This window comes from Mauremys reevesii, linkage group 10 (genome assembly GCF_016161935.1).
Source record: "Mauremys reevesii isolate NIE-2019 linkage group 10, ASM1616193v1, whole genome shotgun sequence".
NCBI classification, from domain to species: Eukaryota; Metazoa; Chordata; order Testudines; family Geoemydidae; genus Mauremys; species Mauremys reevesii.
Window position 1 is genome coordinate 39,538,158 of NC_052632.1, and position 27,700 is coordinate 39,565,857.

At 40.1% G+C, this 27,700-nt stretch overlaps 1 protein-coding gene across 14 annotated transcripts in view; it reads left to right on the forward strand.

Annotated features, from left to right (window-relative positions):
- Positions 1–27,700, forward strand: part of ZNF592 (zinc finger protein 592) — a 95,039-nt gene that overhangs the window by 31,071 nt on the left and 36,268 nt on the right. For all 14 annotated transcript variants that reach the window (XR_005585660.1, XR_005585661.1, XR_005585662.1 and 11 more), the window contains one exon: positions 26,657–26,835. Coding sequence is in view for 11 of the 14 variants with exons in the window: in XM_039492499.1 (XP_039348433.1) it covers positions 26,657–26,835 (179 nt within the window). In the remaining 3 variants the exon portion in view is untranslated. The remainder of the gene's footprint in view (positions 1–26,656; positions 26,836–27,700) is intronic.

Genomic DNA, 27,700 nt, shown 5'->3' on the forward strand with positions numbered 1-27,700 from the left:
GAATGGGAGGAGGGATAGCTCAATGGTTTGAGCATTGGCCTGCTAAACCCAGGGTTGTGAGTTCAATCCTTGAGGAGGCCACTTAGGGATCTGGGGCAAAAATTGGTCCTGCTAGTGAAGGCAGGGGGCTGGACTCGATGACCTTTCGAGGTCCCTTCCAGTTCTAGGAGATTGGTATATCTCCAATTATTCTTTGAGGTGAATAGCTGTCCATGAGGCAGAGGAGGTGAGTGAAGGGGGAATAGTGGGTAGAAGAGGCATATGGGTAGAAGAGGCATGTGTGCAAAAGGTTGGATGTGGGGAAGTGGGACTGGAGGGGAAGTCCAGTGCCTCAACACTGCATTGATTACACTCCATCCATTTTTTAAATGTATTACAGTGAAAATGAAAAAAAAAATTGACAAAGTTCATTGCCATGTAGATAGTGTTAATAATCTGAAAAAGTGGAGTGTGCTAAAAATTTTAATCAGATATGCTCACAAGGAGAACTTCTGGAGTACTTAAAAAGGTCAGTCTCTATTCCTCTATTGAAGTTTAGTAATGCCAGAGAATGTGAACAACATTGAACTGTAGACCTGATAAGACACCCATGTAAAGTTTTGTTGAAACATGTTGTCAGTTTGGTTTCCTCACTGGAGTAGAAACCAGGGTGGCAGTCTTTGCCCTGAGGATCTTATGCAAGCATGTGATAGAAGTGCAAAGGGAAATTTTATATATGCTTTGTAGATTGAGACACAGCATTTGATTAAAATCCAACACAGGATACTACCTATTCTTGAGAATGTAATTGATTCTCAAGATAAAAAGCTTGTATTTGGGGACCAAAGGCAGCAAAGTGAATGAAATCTGAATATTGCAGCATCAAGGCTGCATTCTATCTCCAACTGTTTAACATATAGGTAGGAAGGTATAATGAGGTTTAGAAGACACCTATTGGGGCATACAGGTCTACATATCAACAAGATAAGGTACATCAATAATCTGCTTTGCATTGCTTCAACTAGGGAAGAACTTCAGAACATTATTGCCATGAACAATATCAGCAAGAAATATGGAATGAGGAAATATAATGATAATAAGTAAACATAGTGATGCACAAAGTAGGTAACACCTGTACCTTGGCAGTTGAATGGTGGAACAAGCGAATAGATATCCCTGTTTAGGGAGTCTTACAATATCAGATGGAAGATGTGACAAAGTAATTGAGACGAATACAGCTTGCAAAAATGTATTCAGTAATTTTCAAAGGCTCCTACATTATTGAAAGTTAAAACTGAATATTTGCACTTGATTGCTGAAGGGCTACATGTGGTCAGCTCTCCTGGATGGATGTGAGAACTGGACACTAAAAAAGGACACAGATCAAACTTGGAACATTTGAATTTTGGTTTTCTAGAATAATGTTTAGTTAGTTGGATAATGAAACCTATGAAAAAAGAGGTGATGAGAGAGATGAATTTAAAAGGAGCACAGTGACTTGATCCTAAGTAAAGGAACATCTTTTTGTGGACACATAGCTTGCTGATCCCTGAGTGACTCACTTCCAGCACTCTGACTCTTATGCAGAATCACAGGCAGAAGAAAAAGAGCCAATTATATCAGAAATATCACCAGATGGACTGGCACTCAAAAGAGGGTGGAAGGTAGATAAGGTAATATCTTTTATTGGACCAATTTCTGTTGGTGGAAGGGAGAAGCTTGTGTCTTTCATGTTGTGAGACCAACGCAACTACAACAACACTGCAAAGAAGAAAACTGGACAAGCAATGGGGAAGGGGAACACACCTTCCTGCAACTTAAAACAGAAAATGGAGATTTCACTGCTCTACAGCCAAAATGCTTCTGAAATAAATATAGTCAAACTTTACTAATTCTGGATCACTGAGAACGAAAATGGTGCTTAAAATTGTTGATTGGCTCTAGTTTTCAAGTTATGCTATTGGGTCAGTATAGACGACCCTTGACTTGGGAATAGCGGAGGATAAGTGAGTTATAAAGGGAAGGGATCTCAATTTAAACCAGAAATGACTAAAATACATCTTTGACTGGATCTATGAATAAATCTATGGGTTTGGACAGTACTTGCTTTTTAGGCAAACAATGAATGATGCAATCTGAAGCTGGTATTGCATCATACATGATATGAATTGCATCATGTTATTCCTAGAAGTCATGGATGATGCAATCATAATGAAGCTTACATCACTCTGCTGAACAAATTGCCCTATATCAGCTCTAGAAATCATACAGTGTCGTGCTCTCTTATTTGTCAGTGTTTGCAAAATCAAAGGGACACATTTCTGTTTAGCCAAAGTGAGCAGAGATGCCTCGTACTTGTGTGAACAGTGCAGATAACTTCTGCTATGTTTGTGGTGAAGTGACTTTTGCATCACAAAAGCACAGTATAACCACTATGATTAAGAAAGCCTATCACCTTTATTTTGGCTGCAAAATTGGAGATCAGGACAAGAGGTGGGCCCCACACATATGCTGCAACACTTGTGCAACAAATCTTCGCCAGTGGTTGAACAGGAAAAGGAAATCTATGCCTTTTGCAGTGCCAATGATTTGGAGAGAGCCAACAGATCATACCAGCAATTGTTACTTCTGCATGGTGCCTCCAGTTGGGAAAGGTGTGTCAAAGAAGAAAAAGTGGATGTGCATTATCCAAACATTCCATCAGCTATACGCCCAGTACCCTACAGAGGAGGACTGCCGGTTCCTGATGCACCAGAATCATTCTCACTTGAGTCAGACGAGGAAGAGGATGAAACTTCTGGTCCTGAACCATCAATGTCACAGGACCCACATTTTCTCCCATCCTCCTCCTCTGAACCACACCTCATAACACAAGGTGAACTGAATGACCTTGTCAGGGATTTGGAACTACCCAAGAGTAAGGCAGAGCTGTTGGGCTCCAGACTACAGCAGTGGAATCTCCTGGTAGGTGATGTTAGGATTTCCATGTTCCGTGACCGTCAAAAGGATCTTGTCCCATTCTTCTTCATGGAAGGTGATCTTGTAGCCTGCAACAACATTGATGGTGTTATGGCAGCCCTCAACATCGTTCACGATCCAGATGAGTGGAGACTGTTCATTGATTCATCGAAGACGAATCTTAAAGCTGTTTTACTGCATAATGGCAATGTTTTGCCATCAGTTCCAGTTGGTCATGCAGTCCATATGAAGGAAACCTATGACAACATGAAACAACTTTTGAGGTGCATAAACTATGACCAACATCAGTGGCAGCTTTGTGGCGATTTGAAGGTTGTTGCTCTCTTGCTTGGTCTGCAGACTGGATACATAAAGTACTGCTGTTTTCTCTGCGAATGGGATAGTCGTGCAAGAGATTCCCACTACATCAAGAAAGATTGGCCACTCCGACAGTCATTGGAGCCTGGGAGGAAAACTGTTCAGCATCCACCACTTGTTGAATCAAGGAAGATTTTGTTACCACCCTTACACATCAAGCTGGGTCTGATGAAGAACTTTGTCAAGGCCATTGACAAAACACAAGCAGCTTTCAAGTACCTCCATGGAAAATTTCCAAGGTTAAGTGAAGCTAAGATAAAGGAAGGTGTCTTTGTTGGTCCTCAGATTCGTGAACTTCTTCGAGATGATGCATTTGACCATGCACTGTGTGGCAAGGAAAAGACGGCATGGAAAGCCTTCCAGTTAGTGGCAATACATTTTCTCGGAAACAACAAGGCAGACAACTACAGGTTGTTGGTGGAAAACCTCCTCAAGGCATACAAAAGCCTTGGTTGCAACATGTCACTAAAGATACATTTTTTGCACTCTCATCTAGTTTTTTTTTTCCACTGAACTGCGGAGCAGTGAGCGACGAGCACGGCGAGCGATTTCACCAGGACATTGCAACAATGGAGAAACGCTATCAGGGCAAATGGAGCCCATCAATGCTTGCAGACTATTGCTGGACAGTGACAAGAGATGCTCCATTTAATGAATACAAGAGACAAGCCAAGAAGCACCGAGTAGACACTGAATAGGACTAAACTATGTACGTAATAGTTTTTGCCTTTTGTTTCATAATAAATTTTATTTATATAACCCTTTTGCTGATTTTTAAAGTGTTGCATAAACAGGACAGGTGAAATATCATGTAAAGCAACCATAAACACATGAAAAGACCTAGGTTTACAATTTATGATTAAAACTCTATCTACACAATATACGTAGACATAAAATGTAAAAACTTACATAACTTAGAAACAGTAGCCAATCAGTTGTTTTAATTGTCATTTTTGAATTCAGCACATCAAAATACATAATAAATAGCACATTTTATCTCTGAAGCAGACGACTTCTCAAAAATTGTAGACCAGTGTAATTGTTGAGAGGTCTCAGGAGTGGAGGAAACTGAGGAGTTGCTGAAACAAGATATGCTGTGTTTAAAACTTTTCTCCTGGGGGGGAGAATTTTATTGATACCCAGTATTTTTCTACTCAGTGTTTTGCAGGGATGAATTAGGCATTTGGGGCAAAGGGAGGTACAGATCTATGTTGAGGGTGTGGATCCTCACACTGCCATGCTTGCATAGCTCTCAAGGCTTCCCCCCCATCTTAATGCAGGTCCAACCTGTGTGAAACACCACCCTGGACATGTCTGGGCCCACCCTTATGCCCCAGCATGTAGGTATGACATCAGGTACTTGTATATTACCAAAGAAACCCCTAGAAAATTGTACACAAAAAACAATGAAACAAGGTTGCTGAACACAATATGCGTGACACAGTCACAAATGCAAGGAAGTCAAAATCTACCTAATACATATGATCTCTTCCCTAATTCACAGGCACCTTACCACTATCCTAACTGAACTCCACAGATCACACCACAACTACCAAACATTCAAACCTCTACCCTAGAATAGTTTATCACATTTACCATCAGGCAGCCATGACTGCATTGGTTACAGTAGGTTCACATTCTCAAGGTGTTATTTACAACCATGAGGAACATTGAAAGCTGCACCTGCAGAAGAGGCTACTGCTGTCAAAAGCTGGTTTAACACCTCAACAAATTCTGGTTCCAGGTACTTAGACGGTGATTTCCAGTTCAGTGAAATCACTTTCTTTTAAAACTTTGGCAGCAAACAAGTACTGCTTAATTATTTTAAATTTAAAATAAATTATTTTAATTAGGGCTGTCGATTAATCACAGGTAACTCACGCGATTTAACTCAAAAAAATTAATCGCAGTTAACAAAATTAATCACACTGTTAAACAATATACTACAACTGAAATGTATTAAATATTTTGGATGTTTTTCTACATTTTCAGATATATCTATTTCAATTACAACATAGAATACAACATATACAGTGCTCACTTCAAATATTTGTAATAAAAAATATACTGTGAAAATGATAATTCACCTCACAAGTACTGTAGTGCAATCTCTTTATCATGAAAGTGCAACTTACAAATGTAGGTTTTTTTGTTACATAACTGTATTCAAAAACAACAATGTAAAACTTAGAGCCTACGAGTCCCTCAGTCTTACTTCTTGTTCAGCCAGTTGCTAAGAGAAATGTTTGTTTACATTTTTGGGAAAAAATGCTGCCCACTTCTTAATTATAATGTCACCTGAAAGTGAGAAAGCATGGCACTGTTATAGCTGGTGTCGCAAGATATTTATGTGCTAAATGTACTAAAGAGTCGTATGCCATTTCATGCTTTAGCCATTGTTCCAGTGGACATGCTTCCGTGCTGATGATGCTTGTTAAAAAAAAAAAAGCATTAATTACATTTGTGACAACTCCTTGGGGGAGAATTGTATGTCTCCTGCTCTGTTTTACCCACATTCTGCCATATATTTCATGTTATAGCACTCTCGGATGATGACCCAGGACATGTTGTTTGTTTTTAAGAACACTTTCACTGCAAATTTAACAAACCAAAGAAGATACCAATGTGAAATTTCTAAAGATAGCTATAGCACTCGACCCAAGGTTTAAGAATCTGAAGTGCCTTCCAAAATCTGAGAGGGGTGAGGTGTGGAGCATGCTTTCAGAAGTCTTAAAAGAGCAACACTCTGGTGTGGAAACTACAGAACTCAAACCACCAAAAAAGAAAATCAACCTTCTTTTGGTGACATCTGACTCATGATGATGAAAATGAACATGCGTTGGTCTACACTGCTTTGGATGGTTATCAAGCAGAACCTGTCATCAGCATGGACACATGTCCCCTGGAATGGTGGTTGAAGCATGAAGGACATATGAATCTTTAGTGCATTGGGCATGTAAATATTTTGTGACACTAGCTACAACAGTGCCATGCAAACACCTGTTCTCACTTTCAGGTGACATTGTAAACAAGAAACAGGCAGCATTATCTTCTGCAAATCTAAACCAACTTGTTTGTCTGAGCAATTGGCTGAACAAGAAGTAGGACTGATTGGACTTGTAGGCGCTAAAGTTTTACATTGTTTTATTTTTGAACTCAGGGTTTTTTGTACATAATTCTACACTTATAAGTTCAACTTTCATGATAAAGAGATTGCATTACAGTACTTCTATTGGGTGAATTGAAAAATACTATTCCTTTTGTTTTTTACAGTGCAAATATTTGTAATAAAAGTGAGGCACTGTACATTTTGTATTCTGTTGCAATTGAAATCAATATATTTGAAAACGTCCAAAATATTTAAATAAATGGTATTCTATTGTTTAACAGCCAATTAATTGTGCGATTAATCATGATTAATTTTTTTAATCGCTTGACAGCCCTAATTTTAATAAATCATTGAAATGGTTCATTGTAGGCCTTAACACATATTGTCATAATTTCATTTTAAATACATTTTATTTAAATGAAACATTTATTTTTTAAAATAAACTGTACAAAAAAAAAATCTCGACCTTGGTGAATGGGGCTGGGTGTGGCACTGACACAATCATTTCATTAATTTTTTTCCTTGGAAAAGTACTGACCTGGTTTAGGTACCTAACTCCAGGAGAGGACTCTCAGCTGTGAATCCCAAATGGAGATAGGTGCCACCCTCTGGCCAAGATATAGATGCTTAAGTCCTTTTGAGGTGTGGGGGTTTAGGCCTCACCATTCTTTGTCATTTCCTATTGTCTAGTTTAAGCAGCTCCGCAGGTAGGTTGTTGGCTTTTGTGAATCCCATTCTTGTGTACCTAACTCCCTCCCCCTTGTGGTGTATAGAGCAGGGGTCAGCAACCTTTCAGAAGTGGTGTGCCGAGTCTTCATTTATTCACTCTAATTTAAGGTTTCGCGTGCCAGCAATACATTTTAATGTTTGTAGAAGGTCTTTCTATAATATATAACTAAACTATTGTTGTATGTAAAGTAAATAAGGTTTTTAAAATGTTTAAGAAGCATTCATTTAAAATGCAGAGCCTCCCAGACCGGTGGCCAGGACCCGGGCAGTGTGAGTGCCGCTGAAACTCAGTTCGTGTGCCGCCTTCGGCACTCGTGCCATAGGTTGCCTTCCCCTGGTATAGAGAGTCTAGTTGCCTAACTCAGAGTTATGAACTCCACGAAGTTGCTAGGTGCCTAACTGTTAGGTGGTGCTATGCTGCGCATTGAATAACTTAAGTCCCTCTTGTGAATCCCACCATTACTTGCTACACCAAGAATCTCCTTCATTGGGACAGTTGTGGACTCTCAAGGGAAAAACCTTTCTTCTAGAGGAAAGAGACTTGAACATTGTCAGCTGTACTCAAGACTTTGGGAGAACTCCAACCAGACAGTCATCTTCTTCCTCAGACTGATGAGCCTCATGGCCTCAGCTGCATACATGACTCTGTATGCTTGGCTCAAGAAGAGAGCTCTGCGGCATTGGCAGTTAATGTTTTGCTAGCCAAGTTCAGACATGGGCTTGAAATTGACTCATCCAAGAGAAGTTACTCCTATCCCTCTCATGGTGGATACAGAATCACAATGTCCTGAAAGGAGTAACATTCAACCTCCCCCCACCCCCGCCCCCCCAGCTCTATCAGCAACTATTCCTGCTGATACTCCCAAGAACTGAGGGCAGTTCACTGGGTTCTCAAGCCTTTCCTTCCTTATTTGCAACATGAGGCAGTCCAAGTTATGTACAACACAAGCCATGTACTATGTGGACAAGAAAAGAGGAGCTTATTTCACTTAGCAGGGCAAGGAAGCTGTGGGACTGGTGTATTAATCACAATTACCTCATTGCACTGCATCTGATGGGCAAAACAACAACCTATCAAATGAACTGAGCATGGGTGGAAGAGAAGAGCCTGAATGGCCTCTAAAGGTATCAGTGATGGACAAGATCTTTGCTCTCAGGAGTTATCAAAAAAAATTGTATTAAGTCAAAATGTCAAATGCCTGAGGTTCTGCTCAAGAACCCATTCCCATTCCCAGGTCCTACTTAACTATGGAGTAGGTTTCCTCTGTGCTTTTCTTCCATTTACTCTCATCCAAAGAGTAATAAAATAAATATAAAACAAGGCAAAGACAAAATAATTTTGATTGCTTCTGATTTCCAGACGTGCATGTCTCTAGATAGGAGCATTGACCTCATTCTGTGAGCATAGACCTGTTGTCTCAGAACAGCCAGATTTGTCGTCTGGATCTTCATAGGCTTCTGACAGATCTAGAGAGGTCCTATTCACTGGAAGTGCAGCATGTCTTGATAAATTTCAGGAAGCAATCTATTCCCAAATGCTGTGACCTTAGGGAAAAAGTTTCAAGTCTGGGTATCCTAGTCCCAACCTCAGCTCTGATCCAGTGTATACTTGAAAGCATGCTTCACCTGAAACTTTATGGTCTCTCAGTTGTCTGTGAAAGTTTATTTAGTAGCTACATCTGCTTATCACATACTAATTGATAATGGAACTTTTTACTGTGTCATAAGCAAATAGAGATTTAAGGGTCTAGTGGACATCTATCCAGCAGTCAAAGGTACAGCTCTATAATGGGATCTTACTGAGTAAAAACTAGGTTTTTCTCCTTTTGAGCCTCCGAACAAATGTTTGCTGTTTCACCTGTCAATAAAAACAATATAGCTAAGGTTGTGAGAAAGTAGTGATTGTTTGGTTCAAAAGTTACAGCTACAGTTTGGCCCACACCAAAACTGCAACTTTAACAATGTGCCAGGGCGCAACACCTCTCAAATTTGTGGCAACTATGAAAAGTTGCAGTGTATGTTTAAAAGTTATGGTTTCTGCAACAAAATTGTAGCCTGTGATTTTCTTACACCTTTAATTATAACCATAACATCTGTCAGAGTGGGTGACCTGCTGTAAGCCCTGATTGTGGAAAAACTGAAGTGTCAAAGACAAAGTGTTCTCCATTCCTCCAAAGCATGGTGGCACTAGAGCTTTTCAAAGAAAAGTCTAGTAGAATTTAACAACATTGGCTATCTTTCCCTAGCGTCATTCTCAGAAGTGGCTGAACAGTTTTGTCCTAAGTTCTCAAAAAATATTCATACTGAGGCAGACATGCAGCATGGAAAATTTCAGTCCAAATAGTTGCAATTTGGCAAAGTTAAAAGCATCGGAAAAGAGTGTCTTAATGAGAAGTATCAGGCAATCTTATTAGGCAATGCTATTGCCTATTTTTATATACATTTTATTTAAATAAAATGTGCCCAGTAGAGGGGGTTCAGAAACAAGCATCAGAGACATGAACAGACTTCCATATGAATAGTTTGAAAGACTAAGTGTGTTTAGTTTACATAGGAGACAAGTAAGTGTACATGATAAAGGTAAACAAAATAAAGAATGGTTAGAGAAGGTAGATCTATTTTTTTCCTTCCTTTTAATACAAGAACAAAGAATGTTCAACAAATTATAGACACTTTTTTATATTAGAAAATTATTACAACCAACATGGAGTGATTCATGATTAGACCTGATGGATAGAGAGAAATTAATCACTGACCATGACTTGGTTTCATTTGTTTTTTGTAAGCAGAATACACTCCCAGCCAGTGAAATATATACTTGATGTTTTAAAGGGCCCATGTCTCAAAACTAAAAATAGATTATGATCAAAACTGATTTGGGAGCAAAGAATTTGAATACAGAAGTGTGAACAAAAAAAGGAAGTTTAAGAACACCTTATTAGATTCCCAAATAGCCACAATTCTTCAGTTACAGAAAAATGTTACTTTGGTTAAAAAAAAAATTAAGAGGATGTGTGGAAACAGCAGTAAATATATAAACAAATGGAAAAAGTTGGTAATAAACAGGGATTACAATATTTTTTTTAAATGCAGGTAATTGATAAGGGAACTTAAAGGTATTGATTAAATATCTGTGGCCAATAGGATTAAAGAAAAAAGGTATTTTAAATATATATCAGGAACAAAAAGAATCCCAACATTGGTCTAGATCGGGGTAGTCAATAAACGGGTTGCAGGCCAAATCCAGATTGCCAGATGCTTTAGAACGGGCAGCAAAATCTTATTTACTTATTTTTTTTGTATTTTTCTTTGGCATTTGGACCTTGACAAAAAATAATCGATTACCCCGGTCTAGAGCCATATCTACATTTGGTGATGCAGTTGTCAATCATGCGGAAGAGTTTTATATATTTCTGCTCTGTATTTGGAGCAAATTAGATGATTGATATAACAGTAAATACTTTCTATTCCAACAGTAACTAAGGAGGATGTTAAACAGCATCTATTAAAATTAAACAGTGACTTGCAGCCACAGAGCCAGCTCCCAATTGGGCCAGATTTTGGAAATTGTTCAGCACCCAGAAGCTCCCATTGTTCTCACTGATTCCTCCTGAACTCCTGCTAAATTTAATGAGAACAATGGAAGTTTGTTGAGTGCTGAGTACTTTTGAAAATCTGGCCACTTCATTTAGGTGACTGGGTTGCCTCTGTAATGCTCCATATGGCCCATCAGAGCAAGACTCCCCCAACTGCAGGTCTCTGCTGGTAGGTCAAGATCTCTGTGAGGTCCGAGATAGAGGTGCTTTGGCCCTCCTGCCAAGGAATACTTCAGTTGTACCCCTTCTGGGTATGAAATAAGAAACCAAAAAACCCCATAGCTCAAAACAGGATTGTCCAATAAACCCTCGGTGGCACTCTGCCTTTCTGCTATAGAATCCTAGACAATTAGGCTTGGAAGAGATTTCAGGAGGTCATCTAGCCCAACCCCCTGCTCAAAGCAGGACCAACACCAGCTAAATCATTCCAGCCAGGGCTTTGTCAAGCTGGGCCTTTAAAAACCTCTAAGGATGGAGATTCCGCCACTTCCCTAGGTAACCCATTCTAGTGCTTCACCACCCTCCTAGTGAAAGTGTTTCCTATTATCCAACCTAGACTTTCCCCCACTGCAACTTGAGACCATTGCTCCTTTTTCTGTCATCTGCCACCACCTATTCAGAGCTTGTCTTCACACAGTATATACTTCAGCTGAAGCCACCAGAATCTGGTCATCTCTTTATAGCAGGGGCTTCTCCAGTCAGTAAGCCATCCCAGTCTTTTTGCTGCAAGCAGGTGTGTCTCAGAACAGGAGCAGCAGATCTCTGCATTTCTTCCTGGGTATCCCTGAACTGGGCTAGATCTCCTTTTAAACTCCCCTCTCAGTGCCTGATGTTTGCAACAGGTGTAGCAGGGCAGGGCCAATTGGTTCCACAGTCTCTCATTACCCCTCTTGTTGCTAGTGGTAGGGCTTATCTGACCCATCACACACCCTCTTTGTCAGGTGCTTAGGTGGGGTACTACTCTCCCCCACCAGCTCACCTCTTTTTCTGAGAGAAAAGTTTGCATTTCAGGGAGTGCTCCCAGTCCTATGTTGGACATGGAACAAGAAGGTTTGGAGGGACGGACAGGTACCACCTCATGAGTTGGGGGTGTCCGTCATGGCAAAGAGCCATCATAGAAGGGCGTGATCTGTGACCAGAGTGGATCTATTGTTGAGAAGGTAATACCACAGTGCCTTCATGGCCCCTTTCACTGATAAGCCCTCTTTTTCTATAATGGAATAGGCCTTCTCTCTTGGGAACAGTTTGCAACTTAGTAGAGGACAGGATGTTCCTTGCTGTTGACCACCTGGGTGAAGACAGCTCCCAACACAGCTTCAGAGGCATCTGTTTGTATGAGGAATTCCTTGGTGGAGTCCAGGCTGTATAAAATGGGTTCCCTATGGAGGTGAGCTTTTAGTGCCTGAATGGTCTCAGTGGCTTCCATCCAATGGATCTTTCTTGGGCTGCAGTCCTTGAGTAGATTGGTGAGAGAGGCTTCACATAATTGCTGAGGGGCTAGAGGACCTGGTCCATTAGCTGTTGGAATGTTGTTGGAGCCCCATATAGGCCAAACAGTATGCTCCAGAACTTATGTAGGCCATAAGGGTGGCAAAGGCTGATAATTAATTATTTTTGGTTTTTGGGGGGGACAGGACTCCAGAGCAGTGGTTCTCACTTTTTTGATCGGGCCGTCCTTCTTTGTTTCTGTCGTTGTTTAGTGCCCCCCTCCCCCAAATATGTATACCGCCACCCAGCTCTGACGGCAGAATGGAGAGCAGCAGGTGCTTACTGGCACCTGGCTCTGAAGGCACGGCTGCATCAGCAGTAGCTCAGAAGTAAGGGTAGCAATGTGAAAAGTGATATTCCTCAATATCACTTTTCACAGCAGACTTAGTGCCCGATTACCACCTTTACTTCTGTACTGCTGCTGTCACCCCAGGGCTGACAGCAGAGCCCCACCATGTCCAGGTGAGGGATTGGTGAGGGTGGGGGGAAGGAGAGCCTGAGCTTGGGCTCTCTTCCAGTGAGGATGGGGAGGGTGCAAGGGGGGAGCCTGAGTCTAAATGGTGGGGCTCTGGCTGTCCCCTTAATCCCAGCCTCCTGGGTGTGGATGGCCTGAGCCCCAGCCACCCAGGGCTGACAGCCACAGCTCTTCCTCCCCCCCCCCCCCCAAAAAAAAGCACGCAGCTCACGTCTCCTGTGACAAATTCCTGTGCCTCCCTTCAGAGGCCCGCCCCATAGTTTGAGAACTGCTGCTCCAGAGTGAGTGGGATTTGCCTCACCCAGTTGATCCACAAAGCATGAGGTATGGGTCAAACTTTGAGACAGCACTGGTTGACTTTTACAAAGTCAGTGCAAAAATTGACATCTGGCTTAGGGACCAACACAATTGGACTCTGAATAATCCCACAGCAACTAGAAAACACCTCAAGGTCCATCATAGATTGGAGTTCTTGCTTCATAATTTCTCCCATCTTCTGTGGAAGATGACACAGAGTCTCTCTGGCACAGTGTCCAGGCTCAATTTATATGTGGTGGAAGGTGAGGTGGGTTCATCCTGGCCAGGTAGAAAACATAGTAGAGAATGTGGCTATCAGTTGTTGAGTTTCTGTTGTGGGGTGAGATTGTCCCCAATACAGACTGCTCTGGAGCCTAAAATGCTGGATATCTGTGTGCTCTAACTCTGGTTCCAGGGGATAGGGAGCTATAGATAGGCCCTCCTGGGCTTTCCATGGCCTTAAGAGATTGACATGATCAATTTGTTTTTTCTTTTGTCAGGCTAATTTCATAATTTACCGGCCCTATTTGGTGAATTATTTTGGAAGTGCCCAGCCAATGGGCCAAGAGTTTTGATTCCAAACTAGGGAGTAACAAGCACCTGATCCCTGGGTTTGAACACTCCCAGGCAGGCCCCTTTGTTGTAGGCAGTCTCTTGAGCACTCTGGGCATTCAGATGATTTTCCCTTGCAAAGGTGCCTAAGGTTTTAGCCTCTTGCAGTGGATGAGAACAACTGTACAATGTGTTCAGCCTAGGGACCTTGCTCCTCACACACTTCCTATACTAAATCCAGGATCCCCCAAGGCTGCCTCCCATACAGAAATTCAAGTGGGGAAAAGTCCATAGACAACTGCAGCACCTCACACATCATAACAGGAGGGGGAAACAGCAACTGGTCACAGTCATGGGGGTCTGTGGAAACAAGTTTCTTTAATATGTTTTGTAGCACTCTACCAACTCACCTCTTGGGAATGGTAGATGGCAATTCAGAGAGACTTGATCTCTTACAATCTGAAGATCTCTCTGGTACATGTGATGTAAAGCTGGTTCCCTAGCACCCCTTGTAGGTAGATCGTGTCCCAAGAAGCTCCTGGAGTCAGTACCAAAGAGTCCCTTATGGGTTTGGCCACACCCTGAGGCTAGTAGGCCCATCACTTCCATGCTGTTTACTTTAACAGGGATGGTCACCGTAAGTGGCCTTGGTTGGTGTGTTCAGGCCTCTGCAGTCCAGATTTGCCCATAACCAGATTCCGTGAATGGATGGTCCCCATACTTGTGCCCAGGTTGGCCGCAGGAAACACAAACATTATGATCCTGGAGGCTGGTATTGGGACCTATCCCCAGTCCCTAGATAGACCCTTCTACGTCTGCCATCTCCATTCCAGCCCCCAGGAGTTGCCCTATTAGATCATAGCTCGAGAATCCTAGGACCAGCCTGGGCTCCCTCAGCTCCTGCTCTGAGCTAGGCTTGACCACCATGATTTTCCAGACAAGTGTGGGCCTGTGAGGGGCTCTTTGGGATGTCAGCCACCCTGGCCAAGTTTTCAGTCCCCCAGAGGTGACCTCTGGGCCCCAGGGAGTCTATTCCTGGATGTTACTGCAGTTGCCATCTGTTCAAAAGTTTCAAGAAAGGGGTCTGGATCATCTCTAGGCTCCATCTTTGTGAGTCTGACTGGCACTGTAGCATTGCTGGACTTGTGCCATAGTGAGGGCACAGCTGTTGTGGGAGGTTACAGTAGGGTCATGACCTGTTGCACCAACTGTTGTTGCTGTTCAGCAGCTAAATTTCAGAACAGCTCCACCATCCATTTCAGCAGTTGCTCCATGTCTATACTGCAATGGTGCTCCCTCCTTTTTTTGTGTGTGTATATGTGTGAAAAGTTCTGACCTGTTCCCTTCAGCAGGGGCTAGATATATGCCCATATTTGCCACCAAATTTGTAGCCAGGTTGCCTCTGTGACATCTCCTTGTGGCCCATTAGGGCACAACTCTCCCAGCCATGGTCTCCACCGGTAGGTTGTACTCTCTGTGAGGTCCAAGGTAGTGGTGCTTTGGCCCTCTGGCCAAGGAACACTTCAGTCCTACCCCTTGTGGAGTGCTATTGTCTAAAAGGAAATCAGGAACAACTTCTCCCCCTCACCCCCCACAAATTAACACAAAAAATCTGACACCAGGGTCATCCAATGAATCCTTGGTGGAACCCACCCTTCTATTCAGAGCTTGCCTTCTCCCTGCACTAGACTGTCTTTCTTCCCTATTATCACAGGTAGCTAGTCCCTTAAGCCCAGAGCAGGTGGGCCCACCTGAGCCAATTAAAGGGGGAGGGCTACACCTGAGGCTATAAAGACCTGGCAGAGGCAGGCAGGAGCAGCAGTAGAGAAAAAAGCATTGGTTTTTTGGGGGGAGAAATGGAAGATTTTCTGATCCCAAATGAAGTCACCCTGGAAACTGAAGAAAAGTCTATTAGAGATAGGGAATGGATGCAAGGGGGAGGGGGGAATAAAAAAGTAGAGGTATAATCAGATAGCAGTTTAAAAAAAAAAAAGCAAAGCAGAGGAAGAAAATATATCAGAATGTTACAATTGTGAGATCCCTAGATGACACCCCCCGCACCCCCCCAGAGAAAAAAAATTAGATGGCATTAATCCTATGAAAGTAGCTGACTAGGTTAAAAAAAACCATAGGGGATATAGTAAGAGCTGGGAAGTTGCAAGATGGGGCTCTTTTAGTTGAATGTAAAAATAAGGAGCAGACTGATAAACTGCTAAAAAGTAAAAGTTAAAACAGTTGCCAGCTTCCAAAGTATTTGACGGAAACAAAGGGGGAAATATAAGAGGTACCATTGGAGCTGACCAATGCTGAGAGAACACAAAGCATAGGTGAAGATACAGTATTTATTAGTAAGTGGCTGATTAGAAAAAGAGGAGGAGGAAATAAGCCATAACCCCTGGGGGTTCACAAAATGTTACAGGGGGTTCTCGGGGAAAAAATCCCTAATGGTGGACAGAGCTTCCCTAGGGACTCTGGTTAGCACAGGCCAGCAGCCCAGAGCCCCTGGACTTCCAAGAGCTAAGCAGATCAAAGCAAGCATATCTATCACACTGAGGAGATTTAAACTTCAAGACTCCTTATAAGAAAATGGAAATGGAGGTGAATATTTTTTGCTGTATTTAAAATTAAATAGGCAGCTTGTATTGTTTTTTAAATTATTATGGAGAAGTTTAAGCTTTGTTGTAATGTGCATTGTGCATTGTTTGCTTGGACTGCTCAAGACCTGAATGTTTGTGTAGGAGGAACTCTTTGGGTTGGCTTCTTAAATACCTTTATGCTGTTTTCGCATCTGATACTCCTTGATGAAACATAGGAGCCTTGTCTCATAACAGGCTTATTCAAAGTGATACAAGCTACGAAAGTGAGCTCTTGGAAGAGTGCTGCCATTTTCATAATGTAATTGTAATTATAAATAGGTGTGTAATAAGCACGTCATAAAAACAAATTTTATATTTTCAAGATCACTGTTTTTATAATTTATACTCAGCTAAAGGAGAAAATCCCTGGAAATATTCATTTTTAGGAGGGGGTTTGCGAGACTTGATATTTTAGTGAAAGGGGTTTACAGGTGGTTAAAGTCTGGGGACCACTGTACTAGGGTATCGGATATTTAGAACCAAGTCACATATCCCTCTTCTCTAAGGTGTTCTAAGTGCCAGTGGTATGGGCATATAGCACGTTTGTAAAGGGAAAATGAGATGCGGTAAATGTGGGGGTGAGCACTCGTGAAAATTGTATAAAAGGGACACAGGTCAAGTGTCGTAACTGCGGTGGGAGTCACAGTCCAACATACAGAGTGCGTATTGCGGCAAGACAAGCTAAAGACAAAATCATTAATAACCTGTCTTATGCAGAAACTCTTTGGAGACTCTCAAAACCTCAGGCAGAAATGGAAGAGAAAATCAGCACAGGAAAAGCAGAATTGCAGATACAGCCTCATTCTATAAAAAAAAAAAAATGAGAAACACTGCACAAGGAATAGGTGATACATTAGTAGTGTAAAAAAAGTGTTACTGGAATTACGACAGAAGTTATAAATTGAACATCAGATGGAAAAAATCAGAAAAAATGATAGCAAGGGCAGTGGAAAAATACGTGTATGCTAGCAATCTTGAATGAGGGTAATGGAGAAATATGATACACATGGGAACCAAAATCTTTTATTGGAATGCGGGCAGTTTGAGAGCACATGGTCAAGAACTAAAAGAAAATATACTGGAAATGAGAACTAAACCAAATATACATATCCATGAAACCACGGCTGGTCGAAAATCTTGCTTTTGAAATTCCAGGGTATATTGCCTATAGGCAAGACTAAAAACTGGATATATGAAGTGTTTGTATTTTCCTAAGGGAAACGTTAACTACGTAGAAGTAGAGAATGAAGAAGTATGTCTTGAATATAATTCTGTTGAGATTCCAATGCAAAAGAGAAATATTTCTTTAAGAATTTATAATATCTGTAACTCATGGGAAGTTAGAAAGCTCAGAATTACAAAAAATAGTGAAGAACACTGAAACCACATGTATTATGTGTGGTGACTTTAACAGCCATAATAAGTTGTGGGAAAGAAGAAGAACATGCGTAGAAAGGTTCATAGGTGATGATAATCTAGTGATTTAAATGATGACACCCAACTGTAGTGGTTGGTAGGTTTTCTTGCTTAGACGTGGGAATTATAAGAGCAGATATTGCCAGCAAATGCATCTGGGAAATATATAACGAAGAAGGACTGGGGAGAAATCATTTCCTTTTACTGTACTTGCTACTTTTCAAGGGCACCTGTTTACAAATAATTGTGCTGAATTTGTGAATGAACACTGTGAGTGATGACATAGAGAATTTCAGCAACAATGTAATAAAGAGGATAATAGCTGCAACTGTTGTCGCTATACCTAAGCTATTGAAGTACCCCAAAATTAAAAACTCACTTCCATGGTGAAAAGAGGAATGCAAAATGGTAGTTAAAGAAAGGACCAGAACCTATAAGAAAATGAAAAATACAATGAATAGTGAAGATTTAATGACGCATAAAAGAAGTAAGGCAATAGTACAAAGAGTTATGAAAAAATAAGGAAAGAGTTGGAAAAAGTATTGTGTGAGGTTAAATAAAGATACCCAAATATCAGAAATATACAGGCAAATTAGAAGAATGCATGGAATTCAGAATAAGAGTAGCTACATGCCAGGTCTTATTGGGATTGACAAAATAGTTAGAAGTTCTGATAATGAGAGCAAAAATTTTAGTAGAAACTTTCTGAGGTGTGAATAATGTTGAAAATCAAAGTGCAGCTTTTTGCCAGATTAAAAGACAATTCATTGAAGAGGGGCATGAACTATTATATAGTTGGTGAAAACATGAAGATATTGTATTGAATTAAAGGTGTTATATGTGGGAACTTGAGAAAGGTATTGATATAACCAAAATTTCATCCCCAGGTAAAGATAATATATATAATATAATGTTTAGATATTTTCCTGACAGCAGTTTGATGGTTCTTTTGGAATTATATAATATTGGTAGGGTGGAAACATGCAGTAGTAATTCCAGTAAGAAAATCAGACGCATTGTCCACAAAAGTGAATACCTATATACCAATTGCCATTATGCCCTGTCTCAGTAAAATTATAGAGAGAATTGTGAATAAAAGATTGTTTACCTATTTGGGAAAAAATGGAATATGGTGCAGCATGGTTTTAGGAGAGAGAGAGGAGCCATCGAACATATAGTTAAATTGGAAACTGAAATACAAAAAAGTTTGAGAAACAAAGGTTTCTTGATAGCTGTCCTAGATATTGGAGATGTGCATAACGTGTTGTGGAGGGAAGGCATATTGTACAAAGAAGGTACAATACTGATAAGGAGAAGAATGGATGGATTAGAGAATTTTTGAGTAAATAGACCATGTAGGTCAGAGTTGGGAATGTTATGTCCAAAATATATAATATTAAAAATGGGTACACTTCAGGGAAGTGTCATCAGCCCTACATTATTTAATATTATGATGGTATTATACATGCAAAATGAATATATGCTGGTGTAGGTGTCACTCTGTTTGCATATGATTGATTGTACTCTGGGTTAAGAGCAGGTATCTGAAAGGTGAATCAACAAAGCATTTCAAGAGACTTCAGGCTGGGGAAATGCATGAGGTTTCAAGTTGTCCATTGCTAAAACCAAAAGATTGATCTTTACAAAAAGGAAAGCTACAAAGGAGTGTACACTGTGTCTGTATACAAAGGAGTGTACACTGTGTCTGTATGGAGAACAACTAGATATAGTTAAGACTTAAATCCCTATGGGTTAATATTTGATATTTAATTACTTTGGAGAGATCATACAGCAGGGTGGAATTGATTGATTTAAATCAATTTGATTTAAATTATGATGTAAATCACTAGTCAGGAAAACACTGCTGGTGGTATACAGAGAGCCTTAATCAGAGTAGACCAGTTATCAACTGTGGCTGGCAAGCTTTTGGATCAGCATCAAAATCAAACTTACAAAATTAGATTTAATACGTGCATGGGCACTAAAAGTCGTGTGAGGTGCCTTTTTTTACTACACCCATAGGCAAGCTACACAGAGCTGCTAGTGAAATGCCAGTAACCCTACGACTGAAACTGCTGGACCTAACTTTCTGGGCCATAGTTAAAGGGAATTGCAGTGATGAAAGTACCATCCAAATTTATGAGGATTGTTGGAAATTCAGTAAGCACACAGTGTTAGAACTCCACATGCCATTTGAATTAAAATGTGGATGCATGAGCTGAAAGACAAGGAGAAGCTAAATGAACTCAAAACTTTTAGTCATGGGAAAATTAGTTATGGATGGAGAGCACAGGTCCAAATGTTGATTTAGAGTTATTTTATAAACTTAAGAGTTAAAAGGAGACTATAGGTATAAAAAATGAAGTGTCCCGCCAGTATATAGAGGAAAAATGGAGTTGTTTTTGAAAATGTATACAGATAAGTCCAAAAAAGAAAAAATAGGAAGAGTAGGGACAGCATATTGTATACCAAAATTTGGAATTAGTACATGTAAAAGAATATCCAATTTTTTTAGCTGTTATGACAGCCAAACTAGTTGCAGTAATGCTAGTGTTAAACTGCAGCGAGGGTCATTTTTTCAGATTCAAGCAGATCATATGGCAATAAAAAGGGTGCATCTGTAAGTAGAAGTGATTTAATCAATGAAATTATATTTCTAATAAGTTAGTACAGATGGGGATACATGTAGCATTAGCTTGGATCCCAGAACATATCAAGATAATGGAACAAAATAGCTAACAAAGCAGCTAAAAGCGCTCTAAGAAATAAAGAGATTGAAATAGAAATGCCCTTGAATAAACAGGAATTCAAAAGCCTAGTACAAAAAATTTAAAAGAAGAATGGCAAAAAATTGAGATCAACGAAAAATGAGGAAGACTGATTTTTGAATTGTGGTCTAGAGTTGAGGATAATGTCATGCTTTGGGGCCCGGATAGGAAAAATGAAGTGATTTTGTTTAGAATACTCACTGGCCATTGTGATTTTAATGAAAATCAAATCAGTAAACACAGACTATGTGTGTGCTGTCTAGTAGAAGAAACAATTGATTTACTGTTATGGGTATGTAAGGGCTTTGAGAAAGAAAGGGAAAAGCTGTTTGAGGAATTTAAATGGTTTAAAGTAATAAATGTTACGTTGTTATTTAGTAAAAATATTGGGGGAAAGCGTAGTATTAGGAAGGTGTTGTTGCATTACCTGAAAGACACAGGGCAGAATGAGAGAATATAGAACGCTAGATATTTAGGGATTATAGTTGGTGGCTGCTATAGATGATGCAGTCAAGTCTGCTTTGCCATGGGGGTGGGGGGGAGGAAAAAAAGAGGAGTGATTGGGCAGGCTGTGCTTGGGGAGTGGCGCTAACTCCAGTGGTGGGTGCCTGGAACAAGGGAGGTAGCCCTGGGGCTGGCATTCCAGAAGGGGAAGAGAGCTGGCTGAATGAGAACTGGCAAAACAAGATCCATTGGCTGGAATTCGAAGTTAGACAAATTCAGACTGGAAATAAGACACACCTTTTTAACAGTGGGTTTATCTACACTAGACTTTAACTCAAATTGATTGATTGCCAGTTAACTAACTGTAGATAATGCATCTTTAAAGGCTAGTGTGAACATTCCCCAAATATTTCTTCTAGGATATAAACATTTGTTCTTTGCCCCATGCCTTGTCTCCACATAAATTGTACCACTTCAACTGTACCAATATATTGAAATTGATATGATCTCCCTAGTGTAGATGCAGTTATACCAGTATAAAAGTGCTTATTCCCATATGGGAAGGGGATTAATTTATACAAGCATGAGGCACCTTTATCCTGATAAAACTGTGTCTGCACTAAATGATGTACAAGTATTTCAGTAAAAAAAAAATCACACACACACACCCAACCGAAATAGTTGTTATAAGCTACATGCAGTCCAATTCCTTGGGTAAAGAACTAATGTCTGAGGAGGGTCAACGCTGTCTTTTAGAGGCAATTGGCAAACCATTAACTCAGTAAAAAGTCTAGTGTGGACAATATGGTGTATAATAACTCATTGGAAGAACTTCAATTCTTGATAAATTCTTTTTCACTTGAAGTCTAAATCAAGATTGGTTGTCTTTCTAAAAGATACTGGAGTTCAGGCACAAGTTCTTGTTGGGCTTGATGCTGGAATTAGGCGAAATTCTATGACCTGTGTTATGCAGGAGATCAGATTAGATTATTATGATTGGCCCTTTGGTGTTAGGATCTATGTAAGTATAACTCTATAAAGGGATATGTAATGCAACTGAAAAGTGGCAGGTTTAAAAAGTATTTTTACCAGCTTTCACAGAACACACAATTAGCCTGTGAAAGTGACTGCCATACATTAAGGTTAAAAAATGGACTAGACATTTATATAGATAATGAAAGTGCTCAAAGTTACTACAGTAATAATAAAACAAATGAACAAAAACAAAGTTACGGCATAAGCCAACTTCTGACTGAAGATTTGAGGAATTGTTGGGGAAGTTATTGCATCATTGATAACCTACGGGTTTTTTTCTCCTTTCTCTGAAGCATCGGGTACCAGGCACTGTCAGAGACCGGATACCATCTTTCTGTAACTAAGCACATAGATTTTGGCATATTTATTCTGAGAAGTATTGTGACCATGTGGATGAGTTTTAGGGCAGCTTTATTACCAACCTGCATTTTATTCCAAACTTCTGACAAAAATCATCTGGTGTAACGTCTCAAGCCATTTTGGTGTCATTGACTCCCAACCCAGTGCACTCTCCGATAGGCCAAAGGCTGTTTTTGTTGATGAGCAGGTACAGTTTACCTGTTGATATGTAAATGTAAGAGGGACGGCCAGGCCAGTTCAGTTGGAATGTTCAAAATATTAAGGGAGCAGTGCTGAGCAAGTCCTGCTGTACATATGCAAATAGTGAGTCTGGACTTAATCCTGCAAGGTGCAGAGTGCTCTGGCACTGATCCAACAAAGCATGTAGCACATGCTTAATTTTAAGCACGTGAATAGTCCATTCAGTGGGTCCACTCTTGTGCTTAAAATTGTTATATTGGATCAGAGCCAAAGTACTTTTCATGTTGCTGTAGTCATAGCGACTATCAACTTGCCCACTGCAAATTCTTTATAAAATTATGGAGGTTCTGGAGTTTGGAGGCTGTGAGGGGGAAGGCAGTCAGTTTCTTTTAATATTCTTGAAAACAGCTGCACCATTTTTTCCTCAAACTTTCCTAACCAATCTAATCTGAGTCAGAGACTAAACCAGGGGTCGGCAACCTTTCAGAAGTGGTGTGCCGAGTCTTCATTTATTCACTTTAATTTAAGGTTTTGCGTGCCTGTAATAATACATTTTAACGTTTTTAGAAGGTCTCTTTCTATAAGTCTATAATATATAACTAAACTATTGTATGTAAAGCAGATAAGGTTTTTAAAATGTTTAGGAAGCTTCATTTAAAACTAAATTAAAATGCAGAGCCCCCCGGACCGGTGGCCAGGACCCAGGCAGTGTGAGTGCCACTGAAAATCAGACGGCACGCATGCCATAAGTTGCCTACCTCTGGACTAAACCTAGAAAATTTCTCAATTAAAGTTTCTCACGGTTATGAGCAACTGAAAACAAGGGTCTTTTCATGGAAAATGTTAGGCCTTAACTATCAGCACTATTAATTCCATTAGCTAAAACTACATAAGTGTATTTTAAGGGGTGCATGGTTAAGGCCTCAAAAGTCAGAAAATGATAGAACATTTTTATCTCTACTTCCTTGTGCCATGTGAGACCTTATTTAATTACACGAGTTCATGTTATTTCTCAACTATATGATATAATATTTAAAAGTTGTTTACAACTTTACATATGCATGTGCAGTATCTTGTAATGTTCTTTCATTCTGTTAAATTTACATTAATTTCATTTTTGTAATGATCTAATATCTCTTTTTCTGAGTTAAACTTTTTATATGATACATTGTTTGTTGTCTACTGTATGTATTTAATTATTTTGTCACTAACCATGTACTAAATATGTGTGGTGCTGGCACTCCAGGTGTCAGCTTATTCCAAGGCCCCTAGGCCTCACTGAACACTGACAAATGGATGCAGAGCTGGAAACCAGTCTGACTCATCTGTGTGTTAGCATTGTTAAAATAAGACACTGTTGAGTGTTTAAACTTTATGAAATGTATCTAAGATGCTACATGTATTAATTTCACTTAGGATACAGATTTATATGTCATAAGGTAATATTTAAGTTTTTGCTTTGTAACTATAAAAGTATTTGCTCTAAAACTGTAAACCCTCACTATCTGGAGAAAAGCATTATCAAGTGTGAAATACTAGTTTACCACAAGAGGGATCATCTTTTGTTGGGTAGGAGAAGGCCTATTAACATCCGTGGACAAGACTTTGTTGATTGCTCCCACCACACCCATGAAGTGGAGTCATGCACAAACCCTCGTCGATCAGCTTGAGCTCTGGGCAAAGGGGATAAAAATACCTTTCAAGAAAAATGGTTCTTACTATGCTGCTTGAAATTCAGAGAGAGCAATATTTCTAAGCATTAGCAAGAGATCCCCAAGCTGCTTAGCTTGAGTTAGCCCTAAAGGATACACAGAGCTTGCATATTACAGCAGCGTCTATTTCCTTTTGAAACCTAAGACTGTAACTCCTGTGTCTGTGTATATTTACCTGCTTTAACCTTGTAAATAACTTTTTCATAGTTAATAAATCTTTAGTTTATTACACTCTCTGCAAGAGACTTGGCATATAGTACAGCCTTCCTTCGGTGCAGTTCAAGAGGTGAAGCAGCTGATTACGACACTAACATAGCTATGAATTTAGGTGGACTGAATACACCAGTTCACTTTCACTATTTCTGTAGTTTATAATTTGAAATATGGTAGGTAAATGTGGCTTACTGTATACTTTTCACATAAATCACTTTCAAGGACTCTGGTATACACACAGTATAGTACACAACGCTAATGTTACGCATATGTATCTAAGGATGTAGGAAATAACTATTGTATGTTGTACTGTAGAAATAGCATGTGATATTATAAATACAGATCCACACACGCCCACAAGGAGGCATGGTTAACATAGTGTGTGCAGCCTTAACTTGGACTGGGCACTGACTTATAACTTGGCTTGGGAGGATTCGATTTTTGTTGGTAAATGTTGGTAAAAGTAAATTTCACTTTACACACAAAAATCAACAAAAAATATTTTTATTGCTGATCACTGTAATTTACAGACAGGCAAAATAAGAAAAATGCTGCTTGAGAACTTTGATTTAAGGATATTTACTTGTGTTTTTTGACATGTACTGTTGATAATTTGTGTTAACGGTCATAAAGCTTTAATATTTTGAACCTCTGTTATTAAATAATTCTCACCCCTCCTAATTTCCTACAGCTGTGAAAATTTAAATAGATAAAAATTAAAAAAAAAAAGTTAAAACCCATAATTTTGCTCAACTTTGAAAAGTTAAATTGGTAAAAATAAAAACAATGCTTCAAAATTATCTGTTGACATTATAAAAAAATAAAAATTGAATTCTGCCAGGCCTACTTGTGAGTTTCATTGAGCCCTCTTAATGTTGTTTAGTGTCACTTTTTTCTTTAATGAGGTTTCCAAGGCTTTTGAAAGAGAGAGGTTAGTAAATAAGAATTCCATGATCTGGAGCAGTTTAGCTGGACTCAAACAGAACACTCCCAAGCACGTTATGAGGGGATCTTTCACCCATGAAACTTAGGAGCTGGGGAGTATATGCATACAGAGCCACTAAACATAGCAGAGCAGAGCTCTGCATGACAGATGTCTACACAGCTGTACATAGGCTCAGGCATTTCCCTGCTGTTTTCCTTAGCAGATTGTCAACCATCTCTTGAATCTGTTGGGGGAAGTGAGAGGAGTTGGGGTTGCTGGAGCCTGAGGGCAGGGGCGGCACCAGCACGTCAAGCACGTGCCTGGGGTGGCAAGCTGCGGGGGGCGCTCTGCTGGTCGCTGTGAGGGTGGCAGGCAGGTTGCCTTTGGCAGCTTGTCTGCGGAGGGTCTGCTGGTCCCGTGGCTTCAGCGGACCTCCCGCAGGCATGCTGCCGAATCCGCGGGACCGGGGACCTGCAGACAAGCCACTGAAGGCAGCCTGCCTGGTGTGCTTGGGGCGGCAAAATACCTAGAGCCGCCCTTGCCTGAGGGCCAGGGGTTTTGGAGCTATCAGAATTGAAACCATGTTTATGTAGAAAATGTACATACCAAGTTCATGAAATTTTCCCTGCAAACCTATAGTTCTAACACACACAGTAGTGGCCCTTCCTTCCAGTTGCACACGCAGGAGTGCTGGACTACATAAGGTCTGAAGAAACTGAGGAAGGGGCTCCTTCAAAGTGTAGCCAAGTTATGTGTGTATATTCTTGCCTTCCTTAGTTTTCATACTATACAAAATTAGCAAGAAAAATCTTGCAAAATGTACAGTATGGGTGGCATGTAATTTTTGAAGGCTCATAACTTGGTCAAAGTCAAAAGCAGTTTTCCAAGGGACACTCAAATGCACTTCTTTGTGCAGGGTACTTCCCTACCAAATTCCAACATTTTACCAGAATGACTTCAGCATTAAAGATTGGTTTTTTTAAAGCAAGGTTTTTTTATAATGGGAAACATTAATTATTTTACTCTCTCTTGCCTCCTACACAAAAGAAATGGCTGAACGGTTTTTCTGAAGTTTTTCAGAACAATGTACTTTGAGGAAGAGATCAAATATAGAAAATTTCAGCCTAATAGGTGAAAGTTTTTTAAAAGAATTATGAGTGACATGAGACATGGTCTTGGAATGAGTGGTCCCATTGTAATAGTTTCTAACTTAAGAATTTTTAAGAGTTCAGCTGTGGAAGAAGCTGCCAAGGTGCTGTGGAATCTCCATCAGTAGAGATATACTAGGCAAAACCAGGCATCGTTTAGGTCTCTTCCAATTTGAATGATTCTAGGATGAAATTAGATGACTTAAGAAAAAATTGTGTAGAATAAATGGTTAATATGATTTTTTTTTTCTTTTCCAGACTTGTCAAGTGTGCCAGATGATGCTGCCTAACCAGTGCTGCTACTGTGCTCATCAAAGAATCCATACTCACAAGTCCCCTTACTGCTGCCCAGAGTGTGGGATACTGTGCCGATCAGCCCATTTCCAAACCCATGTCAAGGAGAATTGCCTACATTACTCTCGCAAAGTTGGATACAGGTTAGTTCTGTTTATAAGGGTCTGTCTGGGGATGTGATGAAGAATGGGGGACTATTTCAGCTCTTTGGAAAAAAGACAGATTTTTTTATTACCTGTTACAGAAAATTAGGCAGATTGAGGTGCAAGGGCTGAATCCAAAGTCCCTCTGAAAGATTGTTTTTGATATATTGATAGCATAAAAATCACTTCCACCTACCAGTTTGAGAAATCAATAAAGTCTGTTTGTTTGGGTTGATAATTGCTCACACATCCCAACGAAGGAAAGCATTCTGGAACAGCAAAACAGATTTAAAAATCTCTCGTGTAACAAAAAGAAGATTACAGTAAATAAAAACTATTAGAAAGCATTTCTGAGTGCTGAAATGAATTTGAGCTCACTTAAAAAAAAAAAAAAAAGAAATTGGCCAATTTGTATAAGCTTCAAGTTTGGCACCCAAAATTATTAGTGACTTTTGAAAATATTGGCCCTGAAATCTTTCCAGTTTTATACCCACTGGCATCAGTCCCACTTAAGCTTAGATTTATTTTTACTGTTAGCTTTCTATTTAGAAAGATATATGCCTTCAACAATAGGACCTGGGTATCTCTAGGAAAGTTAACACCACACCCATGCTCTCCAAAATGGAGAGATCCCACAAATCTGCAGGAAAATTTTGCTTTTAAGATAGGTAGTACATAGATGTTTGCAAGATTGTAAGAGCTATTTGGTGCAGTGAAGTGCATATCTAGGAGCTGGTTACAGCTCCCTGAGTGTATGTCTACATGGCAAAGAAAAACCCATGACTGGCCCATGCCAGCCATCTCGGGCTGCAGGGCTGTTTCATTGCTGTGTAGACTTCCAGGCAGTGCGACCTCCCCTTATAAA